General features: G+C 47.1%; 1 protein-coding gene across 1 annotated transcript in view; it reads left to right on the top strand.

Moving 5' to 3' along the window:
• The window catches only part of ptch2 (patched 2), a 26,983-nt gene extending 4,865 nt beyond the window's left edge, over positions 1 to 22,118 (top strand). Inside the window, 21 exon segments of the mRNA XM_037459037.2 lie at positions 4,207 to 4,396; positions 4,503 to 4,572; positions 4,674 to 4,765; positions 6,811 to 6,919; positions 7,026 to 7,112; positions 7,223 to 7,344; positions 8,233 to 8,380; positions 9,492 to 9,623; positions 9,724 to 9,879; positions 10,006 to 10,098; positions 10,189 to 10,314; positions 11,196 to 11,577; positions 11,699 to 12,235; positions 12,753 to 12,895; positions 13,034 to 13,214; positions 13,325 to 13,605; positions 15,013 to 15,150; positions 15,649 to 15,791; positions 18,807 to 19,200; positions 19,290 to 19,860; positions 20,043 to 22,118. Coding sequence (XP_037314934.2) covers positions 4,207 to 4,396; positions 4,503 to 4,572; positions 4,674 to 4,765; positions 6,811 to 6,919; positions 7,026 to 7,112; positions 7,223 to 7,344; positions 8,233 to 8,380; positions 9,492 to 9,623; positions 9,724 to 9,879; positions 10,006 to 10,098; positions 10,189 to 10,314; positions 11,196 to 11,577; positions 11,699 to 12,235; positions 12,753 to 12,895; positions 13,034 to 13,214; positions 13,325 to 13,605; positions 15,013 to 15,150; positions 15,649 to 15,791; positions 18,807 to 19,200; positions 19,290 to 19,860; positions 20,043 to 20,077 — 4,130 coding nt within the window. The 3' untranslated portion in view covers positions 20,078 to 22,118.
• Positions 22,119 to 23,479: the final 1,361 nt, after the last annotated feature.

Genomic DNA, 23,479 nt, shown 5'->3' with positions numbered 1-23,479 from the left:
ATTAAAAAAAATATATAAACAGCTCACTGGACGGTCCATTGCGTGCGGGGGACGGAATAATTCAGACTCAATCAATATAGCGTGGCTCCCTTTCTTTCTTTTCCTTTGTCTTTGGTCCGCAGCGAATAAAGCTCCACCAGTCACCTTAGAGTTGGTACCATTTGCTCCTGTCTTTACGCCATGCGAGTATAAGGAGTAAAGGGACAGGGAGACGGAGAGAGTCTGAACATTTTCTTGGTACTTGGGAGAAAAAAAAAGAAAAAAAAAGAAATGGTTCTTGGGCTCAATAAATTCATTTCTCGTCTGAATGAGACCAGCAACGTGGAAAATTTTTGCCTTTCAGGCAGGGATGAATGTATGTTTCAACTACACATTAAGCAGTATTAGCGGTCAGTGGAGTGTCTAATGTGACTATTTTTCACAGTGGCCAACTCTGCCCATGATTAGCATAATTAGCAGAGGCAAGCCTATACATATGGAAATAGAAAGTGCCTAAATGCCAACCCGGGTGGAAATTTATGTGTGGTGGCTAACACCACTGGCACATCTGAATAGAATGTAACTGAAACTGATTTTTCATGTTGTTTTCGTGGTTTTATACTGTTTTTAGGCTGTGATCTCTGGGCAGTTGTATGTTTTCATGATGGTGGAAGCTGCATCATTTAGTTTGTTCATGCTGGCACATTATTATTAGTTTTTTTTAGAGGTCTCCTGAAATAACACAACTGTGTGTGAAGACAAAACACACACACACACACACACACACACACACAGACTGTATTTCTATAGGTACATACTGAAGTGCCAGGCTCACCCTCCCACAGCCAACTCTGGCATTGTTTTACAGGCTGGGAAAGTTTTGGTCCATTTGCTTTTGTTGCAACGTTCCCTCTTTATTTTATTCTGCTGTTTGTTGGGAAACATCTGAAAGAAATTGAAGAGGTTGAATGACAAAAGGGTCTGCATTCAGTCTGGGGCTGCAGCAATGAAGGATTGTACGGAGGAACGGCCCATCTGCTGGGGGCAGCCTGCTCTCTGCGGTGCCCTGGCTAGGGAACGCCACCGGACAGGGCCCAGGCCCCAGGACCCAGAGTGGGGCACAGTCCTGATTCTGGTGGGTCCACAAGTCACAAAAGGACATTTTATTGTGACGCTGGGTGCCAGGCCAGAAGAATGAGAAGTAGAGGAACTTTATTAGAGGACTTTTTGGAAAAAAAGCGGCTAAGAAAAAAAAGTAAATGATGCATAGAATGACTTTCTGTCCTGTTTGTAATGTTGCTGCTTTGTGGAGCAGAACACTTTTCCCCTTGTATCTATATTTTATTATGAGTATCATACATATTTTGTGTAGAAGTAATGTTGACATGGTGTGTAAATTAGGAAAGGTCCGATCTAATGCACCATGTAGCAGGTAAAAGCATACATGTCACTTTCAGCCCTCTTCGTCTTGGGTCTTCCTCCATAGCAGCGTGGTGCCTTTCAGAGGCCCCCTAATCCAGCTAATCTACCACACTGAACTTTGAAGGTGGCCTGAACTGACCTAGCATGGCCTGGAACTGGGACTGGGCCTATAAGCCAAAGAGACAGAATAGAACAAAACAGAATACATGTGAAGCGCAGCACTTTAAAGATGGCATTGCCTTCACCCTAGAAGCCAGATGTGAGAAGCCGCACATATTTTAGAGTTAGGGGATTCTGGGTGTTCAGCCTTTGGAAATGGAGGGGTCAGGTGGAGAGGAAATGACTGGGTTTGGTTGAGACAGGGTCCAGTGTTCAACCCGGTGTGTGCACACACACACACACACACACACACACACACACGTTTCTACAAGCATTATATCTGTACATACAGCCATCCAACCATGACGGGGCTTGTTGCAACATTTTTTAATTTGCTTTTCTCTTTCCCAGTGGTGTAACCGTTGTGAAAGTGCTTTGAGTGGTGCAGCTAAACGAATTCACATGTTGCAGTCGAGTTGTTCACTAAGATTCTTATTATGGCGGCAGAGTTTCTCAAAAACATCCAATGAAAGAACCATGGATGTGATTTAGAATCATTTGTAATCGTTTTGTGATCCCCCCCCCCCCCTGTAGTCTTTTATCATGTTGACAAAGACTCATATTTCAGGATAGAAAATTGGTGTAATGTAATAAAATTAGCAGCCGCCGGGGTGTTGAAACACTGAGTTTCCGCACTCAAAGGCGCTTTCTTCCCAATGGTGGGAACATTTCCGGTAACTGTCTCTTTAAGGCTGAGCGGAGCGCAGGCTGAACGCAGGGAGAGAGTAGGGGGATTGAAAAGAGTGAGAAAGAAAGAGAGGTAGAATAAAGGATAAAGAATGGGAAATAGAGAAGAGAAAAGCACGGTAAGACAGATAAGATAAGAGAGAACAAGGTTCCTTCTGGAGCGGGGCGGTAAGCTTGAACACAGCTGAACTGAGCAGAAAAGTCGGCGAGCTCAGTGTTGGGTGTTTGGGGCCGGACCGAGGGTTCAGGAGGGAAGGCGAGAAAGAGAGCGAGAGAGGACTGGCTGCCTGGGTGGTCCAGATGGGAGGAACGAGACACAAATAGCTATAATTTACTTCAGGAGGCCTGTAATTACAGAGCCAGAGTCTCTCCGAGCCACCCAGTTCCTGTTGGGCTCAAAACCCCACACTGTAGAGGTTAACATACAAAATGTCAAGAAAAAAAAAGGTTTAACAGATGTCAAATGGAAAGGGTTCCATTTTGTAGTAGCCTTTCTTGATTGGAAATGTGTGTGGCTTAGAGGCGCTGAGAACTGTACCTTCTGACACCTGAGGCCGATCCTTGACCCGTACCCGACAGGGTGACATAAACTCAGGGTTCATTATTCTCTCAAATTCAAGGTTTTGAGGTTTTTTGTCCTTTATATGTTTTGATTTTGGTTCCCTGCAAAGACAAGCGTCATGGCTGCGCAACTTTATTTTTTATTTTTTTGTAGGGACCAGATGTGCAAAGGATATCCAGCAAGATCATTTTGAGGTTGTTGGTTTTTTTCTTTCTGGGATGTACTGAGCCAGACAAAGGCACCCATGACTGCAAAATGAATGAGGTGACCTTATATTACGAAGCCCCAGTGTAGGTAATTAAAGCCTTATAAGCCGAGAAATATTGGACAGTGTCTCCGAGGCCTAGAGTTCTAACCTGATCTCACACTTTTGCGGCGGCGGCTGAATAGTTTGTTTTTTCTTTTTCTCCCCATCAATTATGGGAGCCTGCTTCAGGCTGGGGGAGGTGCAGAGAACGTGTGGAAAGAGAGAAAGAAAGCAAGAGGGAGACAGTCGGAGAGAAAGAGGCAGGATTTATAGTATTGCGGCTTTAAGGGGGAATAGATGCAGGCCGGCCTGATTGCAGCGTAGGGAACGTGAGTAAAAGAGTGACGAGTGTGCGAATTAGGAAGGAGGTAGCCCTGGTTTCGAAAACTGCCCCCCCTTCTCCTTCTCCTTCTCTCTCTCCGGGGGTTGTCATGTAGTGGGACAGCGAGAGGGGCAGACGGGCCCTCTGTGATCCAGCGCGGCATGTTTCATGTCCACTTGGCACAGGCTCAGATCCCCCCGGCTGGCAAACTCTTTTCAGGGCAACCTCCTGTAATTAGGGGGCTGCAGTCTACCGCACAGCACAACATCTCTCTCACTCTTTCTCTCTCTCTCTCTCTCTGTCTCTGTTTTTCCACCTCTTATTTTTGTCCCGCACCGCCTCTGACTTCCAATATCTGTCTCTTTATGAATCTATTCGCCTTTCCTTGGACTCAGTTATTTGCCTTTTTTTTTCCGCTGCCACTGGCTGTTCTCCCTTAACCGACCTCTCGTTGATGGATACGTCTTCTGCCTGGAGCAGAGTGGCAGAGGGCTTTGGGGCATCAGAGGGCTGGTTTTTTACAAACGAACAGGGCACATCTGTTTCACAGAAGGAGCCAACGAGAGGCGGCATTACTCATTGCTTTTGGCCAGACACTGGCTTGTGTGAAGTGCCTTCAAAACCAACAGTGGCGTTGGCCAAAGGGCGTTGGTCGATATATGTGTGTGTTCTTGGGTAAGCGCGTGTGCATATGTGCACATGCAACACACTTTGGTACGGGCTCCAAATGTGTGGGTCTGTATATATGACATTTGGCTAATGTGTAAATAATTACTTTTATCCATCTAGCCCAAGAATTCAGTATTCATTTTGTCTTTATTCTTCTAGCTGGTAGTCGGGTGAGCACGGAGCTTCGCTACACCAAGGAGAAGCAAGGAGAGGAGTCAGTATTTACCTCACAGATGCTTATCCAGACCCCCAAAGAAGAAGGCACCAATATTCTTACCCAGGAGGCTTTGCTGGTTCACATGGAAGCCGCTCTGTCTGCCAGCAAGGTCCAGGTGTCACTCTTTGGAAAGTAAGTGAGCCGTGGACAGGTCATGTGAAAAGGTTTCTTTGTGTGTCGACAATAACGGCTGTGAATTATTATGTTATTAAATTATAACATGTTTTCTCTCTTGTAGATCGTGGGATCTCAACAAAATATGCTATAAATCAGGAGTTCCTATTATCGAAAATGTCATGATTGAAAGGGTGAGTTCACCACGAACCGATTTTTTAAAATCTGTGTATCTACCTATTCTTTCCTGGTTTGTGATCTTTAATCATGTTTCCCTTCTATTACCGGATCCCAGATGATTGACAAGCTGTTCCCCTGCATGATAATCACCCCACTGGACTGTTTTTGGGAAGGGGCCAAACTGCAGGGAGGCTCCGCCTATTTACCGTAAGTCTTGAAATATTGACCCACAGTATTTTTTTTATACACATCAGGAATATTTCATCGAAAGTTTTGGCTCCCCCCTTTGCTGTCATTGCTTACACCTGACTTGCATAGAAGACTAAAGCTTTCAGAGGGTCCCGTAACTTTTTAACACATGCCCGATGGAGACATACAGTTAGGCTTTCTGTATTCGGGCGGCGAGTGCTGTGACTGACAGCAGCGGTCAGTAATAGAGTTCTTTAAGGGCCCAGAGAGGGGACTGGAGGGGGGGGGGGGTGTCCCGACAGAGAAATCCAAAGAGGGAAAAGCGAGGACGAGGGAGGGATGGAGAGCGAGAGGAGATGGCTGCAGAAGCAACTGGGTGGTGGGTTGATAGAACGGAGGGCGGGGAGGTGGCGGCGGCGGCGGTGGTGGTGGTGGTGGCAGGGGAGTCCTTTGGGTCAGACAATGGTAAGCATTCTTTCAGTTTACGAGTGAGTGTCCATCAGTGCAGGGGCCCCGGAGGAGGGAGGGGGCCCGGCTTTGTCAGCTCACGGCTAACACTCGGCATTCTCATGGTAATGCCCCGGGCTCCCAGCTCCCCAAGTTGTCCAACAAATAAACTGGGCAGTATTCAAGCCTCAAGTCCCCCGAGAAAGACAGAGTGAAGCTACAAGACGGTTAACAGTGGAGTCTGGGCGTATTTGGGCTTTTGCAGATTTTTTTTTCTTCCTTTTTTCAGGACCAACTTCTCTTGAGAACTTGACTGAAAGAGAGACCTTTTTTTTGGTTGTCCAGTGATATTTCAATTGAGTTTATGAAATAAGTTTAGCTCATAGCAGATGTTTCATTGTAAATCAATGCTGACAGCACTGTGTTGCATGATTACATGATTCCCATCCTCATCTTCTCGAGGGCAGAGCAATAGTGAGGGAGAAGAGGACCTTTGATGGTTCATACATCTTCCGAGTATTCCTGTCCTTCACACAAAGTGTTCGGCATCTGTTGTTATTTGTTAATAGTTTACTTGAAGGGAAATTGTAGTGGCCACTGAGGCCTGAGCCCCCCTCAGCTTCCGCTTCACTTCAGCTTTGGTTTTAAATGCAAAACGAAAAAAAGAGTGAGGTGTGGAGAGAGAGAGAGAGAGAGAGAGAGAGAGAGAGAGAGACAGATTTGGAAAGAGAAGGACGAGGAGTGAGTGAGAAAGAGGGAGAAAAAACGTAGGAGAACAAAGAGGAGCAATCTATGAAAAAACAAAAGGGCCCAGGCCCGGTTAACTCAAGCAAAAACTAGCTGATAAAGGAGTGTGTCTTTGCCAGCAGCAGCAAAAGAAACCCTGGTATGTGGGAACAGGAGAGGAGCTCTCTTCATAAGCCAGTGGAGGGAGATTGGGCTCTCAGTTGAGATTCTTTTATCTCTTTCTGTCCAACTGTTGTCTTTCTTACTTTCTCCATGCAGAACGTGGCAGCTTATTTTTGGATGTCTGAAAGATTAATACAGTTTCCAGAGCAGGATATCGAGCTCTAAATTGAAATGTACTTATTACTCAAGACACATTCTAGTACATTTATAGACACATGTATTTCAAGGAGAAGGAGGCAGGTGGTTCAGTCGAGGCTCAGAGCAGATTGTTTTTGTTTGTTTGTGGATTCAACAGAAACAGCGTGAGAGTTCCCCCTTTGCTCCTCCTCTCATCCCTCACCTATCTGCCGCGCGTTCGCCCGCCCAACCTCTCCCTTCCCTCCCCACTTATCAAGATGTTTGGGAGGCAGACGTAATCGTTATGACTCGGGGCAGGGCATTGAGGAATGGAAGCGAGCAGGCAGCCGCCGTGCCCTTTCCTTCGCCATTGTGGCAGCGTGAAACGGGATAATAAACGCTATTTTATCCTGTATCTGCAGCTAGCCTCCTGCGTGGCCTGGCCCAACCACACTTTGACTGTTTCTCCGCACACACACGCAGGCACTACGGGATACAAGTGCTTTTGCAGTTACTGCTTTGAGTGATGGTCAGATACGTTTGGGTGGAGGCTCATCTTGTGTGTGTGTGTGTGTGTCTTTGCTCTGCAGGGGGATGCCAGATATCCAGTGGATGAATCTAGATCCGGTCAAGCTGATGGAGGAGCTGAGTCAGTTCACTTCACTGGAAGGGTTTAAAGAGATGTTGGACAAAGCCCAGGTAGGAGATGCTAATACCGCCATATATATACTGAATGAAAGACTTGTAGAATTGCAATTATTTGTCCTGTATAGTGAGACTTAAGTAATGTGCTTTGATTCCTTAGGTTGGACATGCCTACATGAACAGGCCGTGTCTAGACCCCTCAGACCCTGACTGCCCTCTCAGTGCACCCAACAAGGAGCAAGGAGAGGTAAACTACATTGTCATTAGGTCATTATATCCTAAAGAGATGTCATAGATAAAATAAAAAAAAGTTTTTTTGTGTTTTTCCATCTGTAACTCTGCTTCTTGTCCATTCAGAGTCCTGACATTGCTGGGCGTCTCCAGGGTGGTTGCCATGGTTTCAGCCGGAAGTTCATGCACTGGCAGGAGGAGCTGATCCTGGGAGGGCGGGTCAAGAACAGCCGGGATGCTCTGCTGAGGTGTGTGCTCATTTAGACTGGAAAAGAATCTGCCATTTGCAGTTTCAGGGTATTCCACAGAGCATGTCATAAGTTAATTGTTGTCTTAGGGACGGATGTGATGGAGGGAGTGTTGTTGGGGGACAGGGGGAGGTCTATGTGATCACAGCCAGCCGAGCAGGCAGCTCCTCAGCGTGCTGTGGAATCTGTGTAACCCTTAATAGGCCTGGTACCGAGAGGGATCGATTTCTTGCATGACCCCGGTCCAGGATGGTCCAATTAAAGATGATTGACAGCCGCATAAAGTCCCACCCCCCCCCCCATCCCTCCAAACCTTACACATGAGTTGTGTGAAGGACCAAAGAAGAAAAAGACACAGAAGGAAGGAAAAAAAACTCGAATGAATCTTTTTTTGCTGACCTAGCTTTTAAGACGACACAGTTTAGTGTCGTTCAATTGACTTCAACCGGATTAAAAAACACAGCCAATACAAATGGAGCGGCAGCATTGGGTTCAGAGAGCCTAGCTAATCTTAGGCTACTCTTCAATGTGATTCATGACCATTTCTTTCACGTCTTAAGTAGCACTGCAGCTCGCTGCGTCTGTGCCAATATAACATGAGGACATCTGGGATCGCAGCCGAGAAATCCGGCACACAGATAACACCTGCTTTTAGCTGTTTACATTGGCAGGCAGGCAGGCAGACAAATCCTAGAAGAAAAGGCACCTGCCTATTAGACAGTCACAGTGGGGCATTCCCCCGTGCAGGTCACAGTCTGACTGGAGGATTTGCAACGTACCAGTCATCAGACGGCTGACGGTTTCAACCTCAGCTCAACACACTTTGAGCTGTGGTTGCATGGAGAGCCAGACGTCTTTGCCTAACCTCTCATCTGTTTGTTTTTGCAGTGCGGAGGCTCTCCAAACCATGTTCCTGCTGATGAGTCCCAAGCAGCTGTACGAGCACTTTAAAGACGACTACGAGATCCACGACATAAACTGGAACGAAGAAAAGGCCACCGCCATCCTCGAGTCCTGGCAGAGGAAGTTTGTGGAGGTGCGGACCTACGTCACACATTTAACCTGTCCTCGCATGGTCACGTAGATGCACAGGTCCAACACATGCACACATAGAGCCGAGGTGTAGATGTTGATTAGCGCGGCCACCAAGAAGAAGTACGAGGAAGGCGAGGGAAACGACGAGGCATTTCCTTGTCCCTGTGATTGTTGTGCTTTGGGATTCTAGCGCACAAACACACACACACACACACACACAAACACTAGTTGGGACTGATTCTGCAGCCTGAATTCCATCAGTCTTCAGCTCCCTTGTAAAGCAAACGCAGGGCAGACCGGGGCAGGAGGTGTGTTTGAATGCATGTGTGTGTGTGTGTGTGTGTGTGTGTGTGTGTGTGTGTGTGTGTGTGTGGTAGGCCGATCATCTCTCCCTGTCACAGCCCTAGTTATAGGAACAAGCTGTTGCTGTGATAGCCGACACCCACCACGGTGAGGGTAAGAAGAGAGGGAGGGGGGAGGAGAATGGGAGACATACACGAGGGAGGAGGGGCAAAACAAAGGAAAGAGTGCCAAATGTAAACTGACAGAGAGACACACATTAAAAACAAGAAGGGGCCTATTTTAGATTCGGAAGGATGACTTAATGCGGACATTTAAACAGCTTTGCGGGAAGCTTTGGTTCATTCGCGGCACAGAGGGGAGAGAGCAACCTCACAAGTCATGTGATCCCATCCCTTTCACCTTTGACCTCACAACCTCTGGCATCTGTGCTCATTACTCCTCAGTTGTCATACATACACAGAGAATTACACACATTTTAGCACATGTAAACACACACACACATTCATCCTCACTTTCACACACACGCGCACACGCACATGCACATTTCAAAGGGACAGGGTGCTTTTTCGTGAGAGGGCCCTGAAATATGGGGCTGTCGGATAGCGCTGGGTGGGCTCGGTCAGAGGGAGGAAATTGGTTTTCATGTGCAGAAAATATGCTGCAGTTCAGCCCCTCCGAGGTTTTGTGATTCATGTAACCATCACTCCAGTGCTGTCAGTATCTTATTTTTGTCAATGCGATTGTTCATTTATCAGGTAATGTGCTAAAGTTAGTGTATTTTTGTTGATGATTTATTTTTCACCCCTCAGCTGGTCCACCAGAGTATCCCATCTAACTCCAGCCAGTCCATCCACGCTTTCTCCACCACCACCCTCAACGACATCATGAAATCCTTCTCTGATGTCAGCGTCATCAGGGTAGCAGGGGGATACCTGCTCATGGTAAAGCCTCACAATAGTCTAGTCAATTGAGCCAAAATGAAAATACTTTTTTTCACTACTGTAAAATAACTCAAATTTCCAATTGACTACTTCTCTCTAGCTGGCCTATGCCTGTGTAACCATGCTAAGGTGGGACTGTGCCAAGTCCCAGGGGGCCGTTGGGCTGGCCGGCGTGCTCTTAGTAGCTCTGTCAGTGGCTGCAGGACTGGGTCTCTGCTCGCTGCTTGGCCTCTCCTTCAACGCTGCCACCACACAGGTACGACACACACGCCGCTGAATACACTTACTGGGTGACATGACTATGCTTTCACTTAAGTGTGCGTAGGAATCGGGGACAGATTTTGATTATAAATGTCCGTTCTGACCGTTTCCCGCATCACAGGTGCTTCCCTTCCTGGCACTAGGGATCGGTGTGGATGACATGTTTCTGTTGGCTCATTCCTTCACGGAGGCTGGAAGCAACATCCCCTTCAAGGTACCGTTAAGACCCTCTCCTGTCCTCTCCTCTGCTCTTTCCTGAACGTTGTCTGATCATATATATGTATATATATATATTCTTTTAAAGGACCGGACAGGAGACTGTTTGCGGCGCACCGGCACCAGCGTGGCGCTGACTTCCATCAACAACATGATTGCGTTCTTTATGGCCGCTCTCGTGCCCATTCCTGCCTTGCGAGCCTTCTCTTTGCAGGTATGTTTTGCACACCCGGGCACGCATGCGCACAGACTTAGACACATGTACACAATCGCACACCAAGAGGCCGGAGGCTTCTTTTGAAAATGAAAGAGATAACTTAAGAGAGGTGACATTCATTCAGGGCAAGGAAAGCCTTTGTTCACAGTTTTATTGCCGCTGCACCTACGGGGCCAACATTTTTTTCTGTGTGCTTGGTGTGTATATGTGCATATATGTGAGTTTGTGTGTGTGTGTGTGTATTGTGGAATAATCAGAGCAAAGAGAATGATGAACAGCTAGAGAAAGAAGAAGAAGGAGAGGGAGGGAGCAGTGGATCAGTATATCACTGGCCCGTCAAGGCGGTTTGCTCTGATCTGTGACAAACTGTGGGTGGTCTGCAACACACAAGCAAACACACACGATTACACACACATAGGCACCAACACACTGGAAACCACAGCCAGTCAGAATGTCAGCTCCAGGGGCTGGGGGGAGTGGGGAGGCAGCTGCGGTGGTGGTGAAGGGTAATGGTTTTACTCAAATTCTTTAAAATATATATATTTACACACACATATATATATATATCTACATGTATATGTGTTTATATATGTATGTTTCTCTCAATTATTCCGGTAGTTGTTTTATTCTGGCACAAGTACTTTTTTTCTATCTCTTTCTGGCTCGCTCAGTAATCCTAGCTGGTGATTTAGAGTAAGGCTTTTCTCTCGCTTTCTGGGCTGTGGTCTCAGACACTAAAATAAAAAAAAGAAGGCCAAGGATCCTTGACTCTCCCCAGCTGGGTTCGGGTGTCTGTAATTTCACAGACTGTTCACTGTCAATTCTCACTTTGTTTGTCTCATTTGGTCCCTGTGTGTGTGTGTGTTTCCATCCCTAAGGCTGCCATTGTGGTGGTGTTCAACTTCGGCATGGTGCTGCTCATCTTCCCTGCCATCCTCAGTTTGGACCTCCACCGGCGCGAGGACAAGCGCTTGGATGTTCTCTGCTGCCTGTACAGCCCCTGCTCCGACCGCGTCATCCACCTCTCTCCGCACGAGCTGTCGGACGCCGGCGAGCAGCCCCACACGCCCTCGACCGCGACCGCCCACCAGTACTCGGCGGGCTCGACCATCACCACCAGCACCCAAATCACCACCACGGTGCAGGCGTTCACGCAGTGCGACGCGGCCGGCCAGCACATCGTCACAATCCTGCCGCCCACCTCCCAGATCTCCACCAGCCCAACGTCCATCATCCTCTGCCCGACGTCGCAGCCTCAAGGTAAACAGCAGCCCAACTGAGATCCCAACCACCGTGTTGTTTGGTCTGTGAAGTGTTCTTCAGCGTAAATGAATCGCAATACCAAAGCACTCATTTCTCCGCTTGGGTTTCTTCCCACCAGCCGACTCGCCTTCCACCACCACCACCACCACCACCACCACCTTGCCGGACCCCTACGGCTCCCAGCTCTTCACCCCTACTTCAAGCTCCACACGGGACCTCCTGGCTCAGGTGGAGGATTCCAAATCGGGGAAGGAGTGCGTGCCACTCCCTTTCCTGCACTGGAACCTGTCGAGCTTCGCTAGGGAGAAATACGCCCCACTGCTCCTCAAGCCCAAAAGTAAAGCCATCGTGGTGGTTCTCTTTCTGGGCCTGCTGGGCCTCAGCCTGTACGGGACCACCATGGTGCACGACGGCCTCTACCTAACGGACATAGTGCCACGCGACACCAAGGAGTACGATTTCATCGACGCCCAGTTCAAGTATTTCTCCTTCTACAACATGTACCTGGTGACCATGGACGGATTTGATTACGCCCGGTCACAGAGGCTGTTGATCCAGCTGCACAACGCCTTCAACTCTGTTAAATATGTGGTCAGAGACAGCGACAGCAAGCTGCCTCGAATGTGGCTGCACTACTTCCAGGACTGGCTAAAAGGTAAGGCTCAGTCTTTCCTTTTTTTTTTTTTGGTCTCTGTCGCAATGGAAGTTTTTCTACAATGACGTCAGAATCCCATCTATGTTTTTTTCAGTTATGCTTTGTCTTAGGATTATATTTTAATAAGGGAAGGGTGTGTGTGTGTGTGTGTGTGTGTCCGCGTAGGTGAGAATGTGCAAAGGGTGAATGAAAGTTCAGCCGTTGTTTTACCCCCATCCACCTGGGCTCAAAGGTGGTGCAGTAGACGGGTTGGGGTCGTAGGTTATCTGTGTGTGTGTGTGTGCGTGTGCGTGCGTCCTCAGGCTACAACATGTCAGAGGCCCAGTCAGGAGGAAGTGATAACTGAAAACAACCTGATTAATCACAGGCAGATGGAAAAAAAAGAGGGAAAAAAATGGATTTTTAACATCACTGTCCACCCAAACAGACACAAAAGAAAGCTGCCATGATTTTATAACTATAGAAATCCTAATATTTATAAGTGACAACCTTTTTCTTTCTTTTTCTTCACACATAGGTCTTCAGGCTGCTTTTGATGCTGACTGGCAGGCAGGCAGGATTACCTCTGACAGCTATCGTAACGGCACTGAGGACGGAGCACTGGCGTACAAGCTCCTCATCCAGACCGGCTCCAAGAAAGAGCCTTTCAACTACAGCCAGGTATGTCGACAAACTGACAGGAAAAACCGCGTCCGTGTGTTGGTACTGTGGACCGCCATGTTTTCACCATTCATTCTGACAAAAACTCCATCCCCGAACGACCATGAACTCTCAAATTTTCGAATCCCTTTCCTCCAGCTGACATCTCGCCGGCTGGTTGATGCAGAGGGTTTGATCCCTACGGAGGTGTTTTACATTTACCTGACAGTCTGGGTCAGCAATGATCCTCTGGGCTACGCTGCCTCCCAGGCCAACTTCTACCCCCATCCTAGAGAGTGGATTCACGACAAGTACGACACCACGGGGGAGAATCTGCGCAGTAAGTCATCCCGATTGACACTTTATTATATTCTAAAGAATCCATGCAGAACAAAAACAAATAATGATCTCATGTCTCGCCTTTCTTCTCTCTCTCTCTCTCCATTGCAGTCCCAGCTGCAGAGCCCTTAGAGTTTGCCCAGTTCCCCTTCTACCTGAACGGCCTCCGCCAGGCCAGCGACTTTGTGGAGGCCATCGAGAGTGTGCGAGCCATCTGCGACGAGTTTAGCCGCAAGGGCGTGTTAAACTACCCTAACGGATACCCCTTCCTGTTCTGGGAGCAGTACATTGGCCTCAGACACTGGTTCCTGCTGGCGATCAGCGTGGTGTTGGCCTGCACCTTCCTGGTCTGTGCGATTCTCCTGCTCAACCCCTGGACTGCCGGCATCATTGTAAGCAAGCGTCCAGATAGCCCCGCAACTCTTCCTCATACCTCGTCCTCATCCTTCCTGTGCCTCTGCATTTTCCAACCCATGCTACCTCAACAACATCATTAGCCCCTTCCTCCTCTCACTTTCTTCTCACCCTTCACAGCACAGCTCAATAACGCTGTCTAGGGGGCCCCTTTTTCTCTGTGGAGGGCCAGTACGCACACACACACACACACACACATAGGGATCTTTGTCATTCTAATGTAGGCTGGGCTGCCCATAGAAAAGGAAATGCAAAGGAGCAAGAAAGGCTTTGCCCTCCTGAAGCCTCTACCTCCAACTCCCTCGCTGCTTTTGTCAGAGAGAGAGGGAGAGACTTGGGGACAGGACAGATCTGCCCAGTTGCGACCTTGGCCTGCTCAACCCATCCATCAGGGATGTGTGTGTGTGTGTATGTGTGTGTCGTGAGAGGGAGAGAGAGAGAGAGAGAGAGAGAGAGAGAGAGACAGTCTGAGTGTTCAGCAGTTGGAAAACATTTCACACACAAGCTGGTGGGACCGGTGGTCCTTAAGGGCCCCCCAAGCTCACACACAAATCCACACATCCCCTGACCATTGGGGGGGCTGAAGTGTAGCACAACAACAGGGCCAGTTTCAAGTGGAATGTGTTTAATTTAAGTAGCGATGCCTAGCAGCACCGATCGAGACAGCTATGTTACACGGTGTGCTCGGACAGAGAGAAGGGGCACAGCTACATGCACGCACTGTTTCCAAGCATCAGCCTGCCTGTATGTGGTCCAGGTAGTAAAACCTCCTTTTATCATTTGCAATTTAACTGTGCTGCAGCTCCGAGGCCCCGCTGGGATCAAAAGCTTCCGTTGGCTCGGAACCGTTTTCTCCTCCTTGTTGTCTGAGGCTGGTTGTTGTTCGCGTCACGGGTTTACGGTCGCATTGCGTGTTTGCCATTAAGCAAAACGAAGCACCGCATTAAAGGGTGAAAATATCGGATGATTAAATAAGCAAAACAGGCTGCTATCTGCGGAGAAAGATCATTAGTTTTCCACAAACACAGACAGAGGCAAATGGTGTTCTGGTGGCGACAAACTCTGTTGTCTCAGGCGCTGTCAATCATTTCAACCACCTCTGAGAAGAAGAAGGGGTGGGGGGGGGGGGATGGTATTAGCCTCGGGGTGGGTAATTTGATGCCATGTGGTTGAGACCCTTAGCAAAGGGTCAAAGATTGTGTGGGGTGAAGAGGCAAAAGGGCTGAACTCTGGGGGGAAGGCACGTATTAATTAATATTTATTGTTTACATGCTTTTCCATTTACTTTTGGTTTCCTCATCACACCGCTGTCTTTCAGTACCGGTAGATGTAAGCGACTCGGTTCATGACGCTTCCTCTCTCCCCGTCTCCCCCCCCCCCGACAGGTGTTCATCTTGGCCATGATGACGGTGGAGCTGTTTGGCATCATGGGTCTGATCGGCATCAAGCTGAGCGCGATCCCTGTGGTCATTCTGATCGCCTCCGTGGGGATCGGAGTGGAGTTCACCGTTCACATCGCGCTGGTAGGTCACACACACACACACACACACACACACACACGGATTAACCGTTAGGAGGACTGAGCTCCTACAATTAAACACCTACGTTACTTGAAACCCGATGCTCTGGTCTAAATGTTCAATGCCCACTGGAGACATTTGGCCATTTGGCTATGTCGGAGGTATGTTTTGTTTTGTGTTATTTGTATTAAGTTTTACTCACTACGAACATGTGTTTTATTTTTTTTATATACACAACAAGTGGCATTGTAAACATTCAGTTGTTTTAAAGTGCAAACCACAGCCCCCTGTGGCTTGATGCCTGAGATGTAAAGTGAAAAGGTCAAATAAGTGTGATTAGAGATTTATAGGGAAACTCTTGGCTTCCAGGTTGATGCCCCCCCCACCCCCACTCCCCCTCCAAGATAGAATAATAGCAGGAATGCCAAGCCTTGCCTCGAACACAAGTTTTTGTGTGATCAGCAGGATTTCCAACTTATTTCTTCTCCCCCTCTGCCGCAGGGTTTCTTGACTGCGATTGGAAACAGGAACAAGCGCTCGGCGGTGGCTCTGGAGCACATGTTCGCCCCGGTGGTCGACGGAGCGATCTCCACACTGCTGGGTGTTCTCATGCTGGCAGGGTCAGAGTTTGACTTCATCATGAGGTGAGTGTGCGCTCTATGTGTCTCTGCATCTGTGTGTGTGTGTGTGTGTGTTCTTTGTTCTTCTCTTGTGTGAGAGAGTGACGGCGACACTGTCTGCACCCTTCACTGCCTATTTGTCACCCTTCAGAAGTAGCAGTGTATTGCTTCAACGCCATTGGTGTGTGTGTGTGTGTGTGTGTGTGTGTGTGTGGAGCCAGTTGTCCATCCCCACTTTGGGACGGGAGGAAGCCTTGTGGGGGGTCAGCGGTGAATGCAGGTGGAAATGTTATACCCCTATTTATGAACACACAGACAGTGACAAATATGCACCTGGTTCTGTCACTCTTGGCACACACTCACACTCGCACACACACACACACACCCCCGTCTCCCCGACCTCAGAGCACAAAAATGGGGAAAACATCAAGGGTGTGTAGCAGCTGCTCGTAAACATGGAAGTGTTCTGCTACCCACTGGGTGATCTCTCCCTCTCTCTCTCGCGCTCACTGTGTCTCTTTTACACACACACACACACACACACATACACACACACACACACACACACACACACACATACACAAGGGAATCTATAAAAATTCCTATCATCCGTTTGGCATTTGGTTCCTCCACGTCGGGTGCCGTCATAAAAAGTGGAGCTAAATTTGAACTGGTCAGCCAGTCAGATGGGCTGAAGCCCACCAACAAACAGCCCTCCCTTCTGCGTGTGCGTCCCACCACTGTTTCATGGTCACAGTGGAAAAAAGGCAAATAGCTCGATGTTTTTCAGCCGAATGTGGTCTAGGCCCAAACCCTGAAACCACAACCTTGAGCTCACAGACTGCAACGGGCCTCCGTGAGATAAAAAGCGCTGTTTTTCTGCAGAAACCGAGACAGAAGCAGAGAGAGAGAGAGGAGGAAAAGTTCTCCAAGGGTGACTTTCCTGCAGGGATATGAGCTCCTGGTTGGTGGGTAGACGAACAGATCCACCACAGCGCCGGATTGCAAAGATAAAGAGGTGTAAATGGGGAGAAATTGAGAGTAAAAAACGTTTCCAGCATCTTGTTTTTCTTCTCTCCTCCCACGGTTCTGTGACAGAAGGGTCCAGAGTCTCTGTTGGAGGTCCTGTTTAGCCGTAGCTGTGGCGGGGTGAACGGGGCGAGCCAGACCTGCCTAGCTGGGGAGTAGCATAAATATACTGCTGTAAACATCTCCTGGCCTTGTAATGCACTGAATAAACAGCGTGCCTAATTCCGCTGTGCTCAGAGTCCTCTCTCTCATGCACACACACATACGCGGCACATGTGAGTGTGCGCGCGCGCGCACACACACACACACACACATGGACAAATGCACATATGTACAGGCATGTAAACACTTACGCTCTGTTTCTCACACACACATACACACACAGCTCCCCAGGCCCTGACAACGAATGGAAAAGATTACAGTTTATATAAACAACAGAATTCCTAACAGAGAGACACCGTTGGAGGTCCCACCAACGTCTCACTCTCATTCTTTCTTTCTGTCCCACTCTGCTCTTGTTTTTAGTTTTTTTTTTACATTGTAAAGAACTTGTTTGATGACTAAAAAGAAGATGAAAACCTACCTGTTTTGCAATATCAGCGTCTGGGCGTTAACTCAATACCACGTGCAGATTAAATATCTGCATGTGGTTGAAAGGCCGTCATGGTATGAGGAGACAGCAAGAAATTGAAAATATCTCCCTGAAGTGTTTTGTCAAGAGTGGTTAGGATGACATACGTTATGCTTCTGATTAAGGACGAAAACAAGGACACAGCTTAAAGAAGAAAATAGAGAGTGGGAGAGGGGGGTGGGGGGGGGCTGAAATTGTGAAATCTCTTTCCTGGAGAGTGACCTTTGTCAAGCGGAGTAGTCGTAATCGTCGTAGTAATCCATTCAGAGGAGAGAGGCCTGTTTCCAGAGGACCACGCAGCTAGTATGCGTGTCCCTTCATTCCAACAATCATTTCTTTCCTCCCTCTTTCTTATACCTCCTAAAGTCTGGCTGGTGGTTAGCATCTCGCTGTCTCCCTCTTTCTGCTTTCTGTTAGTGTTTAAGTGGTCCTCTCTAATTTTCCTTGGGAAGCCCTTTCTTGTGGCCCGCCTCCACCCCTGGCCTCCTCGGAGCCCCAATGAAATGCACACACACACACACACACACACACACGAAATAAAACAAAAACACAGACACGCTATGTGAGTGAAAAAGAAAGCGAGAGAAAGTCTTGTAGCAGCGGCAGTGGAGGCATCAAAGCATGTTTTAGTTGGACTGAGCGGGGGAATCAGATTTGCCCTCCCTGCCTTTGATACACAAACACTGGGCTTTCCCTGACTTCTTCCCCTGAGCTACTTCCCTTCCTCAAGTGCCAACTGTCTGTGTGTGTGTGTCTGTGTGCGTTTGCAGTTGTGCACATCCTTTTGTCTTTTTGTGTGCGCTTGGCAATACAACACATCAGGCCTGCTGCTTTTTGCTTTTGTCAAATTAAAAGGAATATTGCATTTAAAAAAGACAAACGTGAAACGTTATCAGCTTTTTAAAAGTGTCATTAGTTTGGCAGGCGCTCTAAATCCTGCAGAACTTAAGCCCAAATCCCTAAAAACCGTAAATTGCTAAAAGAAAATAGAATTAAAAGGATTGCTCTGTGTGACTGTGTGTGTGTGTGCACTCATAAGCACTACCCAGTGTGCGTCTGTGTGTGTGTGTGTGTGTGTGTGTGTGTGTGTGTGCGTCTAGTTGATGCAGGCATTAGGCCAGACGAAAAGGGCCAGGAGACCTGTTCAGTGTAAACACAGAGGTGCTTTGGAATACCCTTAGCTCAACTAAAATCCAACTCAAGTAACAATTAGCAGCTGCTACCAGCGAACAAGAAAGTTCTTGTTTCCCACCGGAAACGACAGATTACAAGATGTCGTCAGCTATTTTGAATTGGACCCGCGTTCTTTGTCATCTTTAGGTCGATGTTCAAACTAACGTCTCTCTCTTTCTCTCTCTCTCTCTCTCCCCATCCTTCAGGTATTTCTTTGCCGTGTTAGCCATCCTCACTGTATTGGGGATGCTGAATGGCCTGGTTCTGCTGCCGGTGCTCCTGTCCATGATGGGCCCTCCGTCTGAGGTCACTGCCGTTGACAGCGCCAGCCGCCTCCCGACGCCTTCCCCCGAGCCCCAGCTGCCCCCACCAATGACCCACCATGGCTACTACACGGGCCACCACAACCCACGGCCGCCTCGGCAACAAGCTTTTCCCGAGTCGTCTGACTCGGAGTATTACTCTGAGATGACCACCACGTCAGGCATCGGGGAGGACGACTATAAGTACTGTGACGTAGCCTCGCACGCCAGCGCTCCCCCCTCGACGTCTCACATACTGCTGGAAGCCAGCAAAAACCCCAGTTTCCCCAAGCTCACGGTACGCCGCGTGACCACACCGATAAGACGGAAAGCCTAACTGTTTTTTTTTTCTTCTGAAACTAAATGATGAAACTTTATGCGTTGCAGGTGGTGCGGCCATTCAAAGAAAATTCAACTGGCGGCGTCGGAAGGATCGCACCGTTAAATGAATCTTCCCACAGCGCACAGTCACCTCTGGGCTCCCAGGATACGTGCTGGGATGGAAAAAAGAGGGAGCAGCAGCCGGGCCTCCAGAGGCTCCAGGCGCAACACTTACCCAGCGAAAGACCTCAGGTCCCGGGGAGGACTTCAGGTCACAGCGGCCCCAGGCTGCAGAGCGGCAGAGGGCCTCGGCCAAACAGGACTACAGGGCCGAGCTATAGCAATAGCGGCTCTGCGATGCCCATGCAACAGGGCTCCATGGGGGGACCCGTTACCATGGTAACCGCCACAGCCTCCGTGACGGTGGCTGTGCACCCGACCTTGCCGGGGGCGGCGTACCAAGGCTACATGCATGAAGGTTTTGACACGGACAGCGAGTCGGACTGTTTCGAGGCCCCCGGGAGGACTTGTGGTGGCAAAACAAACTTTTCTTCATGTAAGAGAGACTCTTTAGAGCTCCAGGACTTGGAAGCAGCGCAGAGCCAGGCGGAGCATCAGCGCAGCAAAACAACACGAGGTGAGTTTGACGCCTCGCAGGTGTACCGCACTGTGAATCTTCTCAATATGTGTATCGAGAGCTGACATCATACCAGAGAGTGAAGCATGAAATACATGCAGTGGCTCAATGAGATTGCCATAAGGCCTCTTTTTTAGCTTAATTTGACCGTACTCTGTTTTCTCTCTTTTCCCCCGCTGTAGGTGGGTTGAGGATCCAGGCAGCCAAAGATTGCTAGACGCTCTCACACGCCTTGTCCCCTCTCTGCGGGTCTTCTCCGAAGCACCTCGACGGCTCACATGGAGCCACGTGCGTTGAACTCTCAACTGTACATAGACTTCACACAAAAAGGAGAGGATTTATTTCAAGGACGTAATAAAGAAGAAAAAGGACTTTTTCAGAATTATATAAATCTATGAGTATATATTTTAATACTAAAAAAAGAAGGAAGCTATTTAAAAGAGTACTGTATAACTTGGGTATTCTCTTCAAATGTAAAAGATTATTCTTTGTGGGGTGGTGGATTTTTCTTTTGCCCACGGTGTACAGAATAAGAACTGCGCTATATGTAAAAAGTGTCCACAAAAAGTGAGATGTTATTAAGATATTAGGCTATTGAAAATTGAACAACACATTGAACACGTGGTCAGTGTTGTATTTGTATTGTTCTGATCTTTTTTTTTTTGCTGCTACATTTCAAAATAATGTTAAGTGATTTGCCTTAAAAAAATTGCAGTACCCTGCTCTTCCCCCCCCCATGGTTTAAATTAGTTTTTTTTTTTTTTTACACAGTATTATACTGTGAGAGATTCTGTGTCTGACACACACAATTATAGCTGCTCTCTGTCACAGTGTGCACTGTTGTCCACAGCAGACAGTAGTAACCGTTGTGCCTTCGATTCGTCCCCTTTTCCTTGTTATCACAGGAATCAGCACTCAGTATTATGTCCTCGCTTTGGTGTAAAAATGTTGTGTCTTGTCAAGAAGCAGTAGCAGACGTTACCACCATCATCCTGCCCATCTGTCTGAATGTGGTTGTGATCCGTTAGCCGGCGCGCCGAGAGGGTCACACCTAATTCACATCTCACGTTTAATCCTTCCTCTGCAGTTTTCAACTACTTGAAGGAGCTGTGATAAGAATTTTTTCTTTTTTTGCAGTTTTTGTAAGCTCTAAAGTGGGTGAAGCTCACATTGGTCACTTTGTTTTTTGACAATTGTTCACCTTCTTATGTTATTTTAAAAGGGAATTATACAATCCAATGCAAAGGGAGTGATTTTTATGTTATTATTATTATTAATTTCTTCATTTTCCTTTGCTGGGTGCTTTGGGTTTGCAACGCGTTCATGGCGTTGCAAACCCTGTGCAATTATGACTTTATGTAAACTGGCTCAACCTTTCTAATGCTCCAGCCTGCTCTCACTCACTTTCTAATGTCTCACTCTTCTCGCTAATACAAACCTCATATATGGCACAATACATTCTTTTTTCATTCTTAGGATTTTCATGTTGTTTGCTTTACACATTTTTTACGTTGATGTTGTCGTTGTTCGGTATTGGTCTCATCACTGCCAGGTTAAATTGCAGGGATTTCTTTTTTTGTTGAAGTGGCAGCTTTGGTTTCTTTTGTAAATATGAAAGACAAGTAGCCACTGTGCAGTTGTGAATAATTAAGCAGTGAGCAAAGCACCAGTTACAGTTTGATCAGACCGTAGACCGACCGCCAGGGGTGTTGTCAGACCGTGGTGAGGACTTAAAAGGGAGGGGGGGGGGGAATCTCCAATGGTTTGTAGTTTATTTCAAAAGAAAAATTGTCAATGTCATGCCATATAAATTATTTATATTAAAATTTATTTTTGTAGTTTGTACAGATGTTAGTATCTAGACTGAAGTTCTATTTTTAAAGAGTGAATATATATATTATATATAAATATATCTATTTGTTGCCGAGTTTTGTTTTGTTTTGATGTTTTATTTTGTTCGGATCTTGGGATGGAGGGATGGGGTTGACAACACTTTAGAGCAGAGGCCTTTTTTTAAGTTTTCTTTTCTTTTGGTGGAGTAAGGGGGGCAGTTGGAGGACCGTGAAGGAGAAGGTGTGTAGGATTGTGTCACCGTAACACCTTGTTTTTTTCGTTTCCTCTTGTCCCTTCCTCCATATTTTATTAATGTTCTGTCCACGTCTAAAACACTGTGACTTCTGAAAACTATGCTCAAGTGACCGATATGTTCCCTCACCTGCTATAGAAATTTAACTAACAAAATAAATTGAATGAAAAAAAAGTGCTTCTGTTTGTCCTTGCCGATCTTTTTGAGTGTGGCTTTGTGGTTTGGTTTATCTGTGACCTCATCCTTATCACAAATGGAGACAAGCAAACCAACAAACTGACAGTGTTTGCAGGTTAAATAGGCCTGCTCTATTATCAAGGTGCATTGTTGGGATGTGAAACAAAAGGTTGGATTTCAGTCAGTAAATTATTAAAACCCCATGTCCGCATGTTCAATAAGAATTTAGTTTTAAGCTTCAATCTGATTTAAACTATGAAATCAGCCTAATTTATGCTGGGCAAACCATTCAAGCAAGGTTATGACTGTCAAAAAGCATGCACATGTGAAGAACACTAAGACAATCAATTTACACTGATTAATCCAATTGGTGCTAATGCAAATTAAACACACACAAACTTTCACAATAATCAGCGTTGTTGTTGTGTATGTGATGAATAAAGCATCCTTCATCCTTTCAATTGATTCATTACCTTATTGAATATTGTAAAATGGAGTTTATGTGAACACTGCAAGATCAAATGACATGAATTGTATATATTTTATGTTAAATGCAGTCAGGAGACCATTTAACACAATTGGTGCAACTATTATTGAACCGCCCTAAGAGGACAATGTCTGACTTATATGTGTGATATAAAAAAACGTGTTTTAGGATTATTGCCAAAGCCAAATACATTTTTCAGACACTTTAGTGTCATATTCCTGCTAGTTTGATGAGATTTCTTATTTAACTAATAGATTTGGAAATGTGTTATCTTATCGCAGAGTTGAAAACGTCTTTACTTCATGACCAATGAATTAAGCGCTGAACTAGAGCGCTGAACCACCTGGTAAGTGTCTGGGATCACTGGCTTCCTGGATCATTGTTGTGACTCGCCTGTCTAAATCGCCGCCATTGTGAATGCAGACACCCACACACACACACACACACATTTACACCCCTTGCCTCCCCACTCACAAATAACACTACACTACTCATGTGCACGACACACTCTCCAAAACTCAAACAGAAAATAAACACATACTCATACACACATATACAACCCAATGCTTCCTCATACACAAATGCACACACGCGCACATGCACACACCGGCCACCTGTGTAGATGAAAGGTAGATGCTGTAAATTCCTTCGCTTCTCTCACAACAGCTCCTCGGTTGTCAGGCCGCGTCTGAATCTGATACCTCCGTCTTTTGAAGTTACTGTCATGCACGTCCACCTCTCAAACATATCTCTCTCTCAAATGCACACACACACACACACACACAAGCTCTCAGTACAACATGCGTGGCTTAGTAGTTCCACACAATCTACTCTAAAATCCCATTTATTTGGTATTTAATCTCCCATTC

This window comes from Pungitius pungitius, chromosome 15 (genome assembly GCF_949316345.1).
Source record: "Pungitius pungitius chromosome 15, fPunPun2.1, whole genome shotgun sequence".
In the NCBI taxonomy this organism is placed as follows: Eukaryota; Metazoa; Chordata; class Actinopteri; order Perciformes; family Gasterosteidae; genus Pungitius; species Pungitius pungitius.
This window is presented reverse-complemented; position numbering and strand designations above follow the sequence as displayed.